This window comes from Pteropus alecto, unplaced genomic scaffold, assembly GCF_000325575.1.
Source record: "Pteropus alecto unplaced genomic scaffold, ASM32557v1 scaffold146, whole genome shotgun sequence".
Taxonomy (NCBI): domain Eukaryota; kingdom Metazoa; phylum Chordata; class Mammalia; order Chiroptera; family Pteropodidae; genus Pteropus; species Pteropus alecto.
This window is the reverse complement of record NW_006442107.1, coordinates 20,509,304-20,514,078: the sequence shown is the minus strand read 5'-3', so window position 1 is coordinate 20,514,078 and position 4,775 is coordinate 20,509,304. Positions and strand designations below refer to the sequence as shown.

The following is a 4,775-nucleotide window of genomic DNA, read 5'->3' as shown; positions in this document are numbered from 1 at the left end:
TTAATCATTATAAACATAATTATTTCCTATTATTATTATAAACATTGTCCATTTTAAGAGTAATCGAGTGTCTCCAATGAGCAGCAACTGCAAACCGAATGATGAAAGCACAAGATAAGTAAAGCAGGATAGGCAAGTTACTGCTTTCAGACTGAATCCAGGCCACCACCTGTTTTTATAAGTAAAGTTTTATTGGAACACAGCCTGGTCCATTTTTTTACATGTGACCTAGGGCTGCTTTCGTGATACATTGGCAGGGTTAAATAGTTGTGATAGAGACAGCGTGGTCTATAATGCTAAATATTTTTCACTATTCCTTTACAGAAAAAGTTTGCCAATCCCTGCTTTATAGTAAAGGTATTAAATAATTTCCACACCAATTTTGAGTATTAACACAGAAGTTAAGAAGGAATAAGAAGAGAGAGTTTGCTGTATATTTAGCTCTTTTTAGGCTTGTGCTCAGTGCTAACTGGACATGCCAGCAGTAGGATAAATAGCACACATTTGAGTAGACAAATTCTCTACAAATAGTGCTTGCTGGGCTAATGGGTTGAAGTTGCTCCCGCCTAAGATAACAAAAATTCCAAGGGTTTTCCCTAGCAAATTCCCAACAGAATCATTTAATCATCCTTTTCTAGGAGCTGGGGAGGTCAGTTTGTGTCTAATTTTTGTTGTTATTAGAAATATTGTGACTTTCTATACATCTATAAGCATCACAGCATATTTAATAGAAAATGACCACTAAAATTAAAATAGGAAAAAAAGTCAACGTGTTACCTGTGTGTTGTTCTTCAATCCAGACTTGCAAATACATGAAGAGGAGTAGCCCTGCTACCCCAAATATCAGCAGCGAGAGGAAGACTTGTTTGGGGTTCATGACCATTTCAGATGGCTGCATTTCTCCTCATTTCTGAAGACCGCATGATTTGTTTTTCCACAGAGCTTCAATCCTTTCTCATTCTCTTAAGTGCTCATTCCATGAAGTAACCTAAAATTGTTTTAAAATCCACATTTTACTTCACTGATGACATTTCTTCCCAAATATGGTATAAATATGCTGTATATCAACAATACCAAAGATTTACATGAACTGTTCACTCTCTCAAGACAAGAGACTAGTAGGTGTCTCTAGAGCGGCAATTTTCTATTGTATACCTTTACCTTATCTAAGGAATGTACAGTTAATAAGTAACACTCTAACATTTAATTAGGTGAAGCATGGCTACATTTAAGCCCTTCTATATTGTGAAGAGTAAAGCAGGGTTCAGGTTACCTTAAAAAACGACTAACAAGAATGGATTGTTGAAGGAGGGGTTTTAGAAAACATGTTCATAGAATAAAGGGAAAAATCACTTTATATCTTAAAAATAAAGTTCACAAATGGTGGGTACAATCTATCATTTCCCTTTCATGCAAAAGTAATAGATTTTTTCAATTTATATTTATAATATCTCAAAGGCATAGAAGGATAAATATTAAAAGTTCAAAGGTGTCGCCCACAATAACATGGGAATACAGAATCTATCTCCGATTACAGAAATCTACCTCTATAATAAAAGCTTACTGTATTTAAAGAAATAGTGAAATGACTTTTATAACAATTTCATTTAGTATAATCTTAACCTTTTTTTAAAGTCATACCCATTTTTGAGAACCTAATGAAAATGTAAAATGTTTCTTTAGAAAAACATAAATATACACACAAAATCTTGCATAAGACAGCAGTTTGTTTATGAATCTTCCTTGAAACTTGAGTTAAGAAGACCTTCTTCCCACGAACTGCAAAGCAAATATGAGCTCACATAGTTAGCCCGGTTAATGAGGCCAAGGTCACAGCTTTGTATCTAATGCAAGCCAAAGACCTTGGCTCTGCTCCGTGGCCACAGAGCACGCCTCCTCTTTGGATAAGGTGAATAAATGTTTCCTCAATGTGAAGACATAACACATACTGCCTTGTCTAAAAATTCTCTCTCTCTCTTTTTTTCCCCTTCTATATATGCCTCAAAAACTTCTAGGAGAATATTAATTTAGCCTGTTTAAGAGTTGTTTGGTGAGGTGCCAGGTAAAAGTTAAAAACTGCTGTGGGGAATTGCTAGGTTGGTTAAAGGATAATATTTAGCTATTCTTGGCAGAACCAATTTTCACACAAACGCTGGGCTTCAAAGGTAACCTATGAGGTCAGAATTAGAAGTGAATGTAGTACAGTGATCTCCTGATTAGAAAAAAGAATTCACCAAATAGTTAAAAGTAGTTATGCAGAACGACAACAAAAAAGTTGCACAGTAAATACATTGTTTTCTTTATATTTTAACTATTATAGGAAGGGGCCAGAGTAAGACCAGTGTTTGTCAGCATTACCTAAGAAGCTTTCTCTAATCCACTTCTCTGAGTCCCCTGAGGAAGGGGCAATGGTTAACATCGTCACAAGTCTCTTGAGGATTTCAAACATTTCTTAACTTTGGTAGTAGAGGAAGTTTGTAAATAAGTAGAACTGAGAGTATTATCATAATGCTTGTTTGATAGGTGATACTTTGTTCTTATATTGATTCAAAACTAAAATATTATGGGCTTTCCAAACACATGCAACAAAAAATTCCAGAAAGAGATTGGCAATTTGAGGTACTCCAAGGCTGAATCCTTTGAAGAAAGCTATGGAGAGAAGCCAGCTTTCTCTTCTCTTGATGCTACAGTTAAACAATGAACAGATAATTCCTGTGTGTGCCAGAAGATTCAGATAGGAGGGAACCAGTTAAACAAAATCTACTATTAACAAAGAAATAGTTGTTTACAAGAAGAAAGGGACTTTTACAATCTGTCTACATAATTAAAACTTACCTCAGAAGAGAGAGGATTGAAGAAAACACGTAAATCAGATAAGAGCCATGGACCTGTGGGAATGGTGGGTGTGAAAGCCAAAAGAAGTATTCCTTGGGGGTTTGCAGAAGAAAATTATTACCTACGATGCTGGAAAAAGATTAAACATTTGCCCTTCCTTTCTGTGGGAGATGTTGCTATACTCTGACATATCCTCCTGGGTAAGAAGTTACTAGAAAACCCATAATTGTTATTATGGCAGATGTGAGTAGGATTGAGTGATTAAAGCCACAAGGCAGAAAGGCAATCTGGTGTAAAACGGAGAGATACGTTAGATTTTCTCCTATTTCAGTCCATTAACCTGACATTGGCATTAGGAAATGGCTCTCATTAAACAAAGGTGAGGCAGCAGGAGCAGCAGGATTGCTTTAAGCAAACCTGAAGGTCAGTCGTGATGGGAAAACACACCTATTTGGAGATCATACATTTACCTCCACGCCTGCGGAAAAAGTGCAGACTACTGGAGATTGAAATTACTTGGAATAGCGCTATTTTATGTACAAGCATTATACAACATTTCCACGGTTAAAAGCTTCCTGTATTTTGTACAACTCCTTCCTCTCCCTACTAGTAAATACAGTACCTTGAACCCAACAGGTACTTAACAGTGTGTTGCATTGAACTGAATATAGAGCTCCCATAATAAAATACAGGTAATTAGTTAATTTTCTAGCTGTACTTTCTAGTTGTAAATCTTCAGTCCTAATCTCCCAATGAAAAAATATGGACTATTAAAATAATGAAAGAAGAGTCTACATGACTTTGTTAAAAATACATATTTATTGTTATTTGCATATTCTATTGATTTATCCCTAACAATTACAAACAGAAATATAAAAATAATTGTTTCATTCTATTATCTCTTTCTCAACACTAACATCGCTAATCATCAGAGAAATGCAAATCAAAGCCACCATGAGATATCGCCGCACCATACCTGTTAGAATGGCTAGCAACAAAAAATCAAGAGGAACAAATGCTGGAGAGGATGTGAAGAAAAGGGAACCCTTGTGCACTGTCGGTGAGAATGGAAATTGGTAAAGTCACTATAAAAAACAGGATGGAGACACCTCAAAAATTTAAAAACAGAACTACCATATAACCCAGGAATTCCACTTCTGGGAATATATCTGAAGGAAATTAAAACACTATGTCAAAGAGATATCTGCACTCCCTCTTCATAGCAGCATTACTCACAATAGCCAAGGCACTGAAACAACCTAAGTGTCCACAGGAAGATGAATGGAAATTGTGGTATATATATGTGTGTGTGTGTATATATACATATGATAAAATATTATTCAGCCACGAAAAAAGAGAAGAAATCCTGCCACTTGAGACAGCATGGATGGACTTGAGGGCATTATGCTGGGTGAAACAAGTTAGACAGAGAAACACGAATACCGTGTATGATTTCACTCATCTGTAGATCTAAAAAGAAATACAGAAACGAATAAAACAAACTTATAGAAAAACATCATATTTGTGGTTATTGCAGGTAGGGCTGTGGTGGGGAGAGGGGAGAATTAGACAAAGGTGGTCAAAAGGCACCAACCCCAGCTATAAGATGAAGAAGCACTAGGGATGCAAAGCACATGATTATAGTTAACACTGCTGCATGATATACATAGAAGGTGCCGACAGTAAATTCTAAGAGTTCTCATCACAAGGAAAAAGTTTTTTTTCTTATTTTTTTGTATCTATATGAAATGTTGGATATTAATTAAATTTATCTTGGTATTCATTTCACGATATATGTAAATCGAATCAGCATTCTGTATATCTTAAACTTATACCTCATGTCAAGTATATCTCAATGAAACTGGATAAAACTTCTTTTAAATAACTACGGGTACCAACACAAGAATTTTGGGATGTTAGTATAGTGATACATTACTAGG

At 35.5% G+C, this 4,775-nt stretch overlaps 1 protein-coding gene across 1 annotated transcript in view; it reads right to left on the bottom strand.

Annotated features, from left to right (window-relative positions):
* Positions 1–898, bottom strand: part of CHST9 (carbohydrate sulfotransferase 9) — a 192,342-nt gene extending 191,444 nt beyond the window's left edge. Inside the window, 1 exon segment of the mRNA XM_006920011.1 lies at positions 778–898. Within this exon segment, the coding sequence (XP_006920073.1) occupies positions 778–898 (121 nt within the window).
* Between the last annotated feature and the right edge of the window lie 3,877 nt (positions 899–4,775).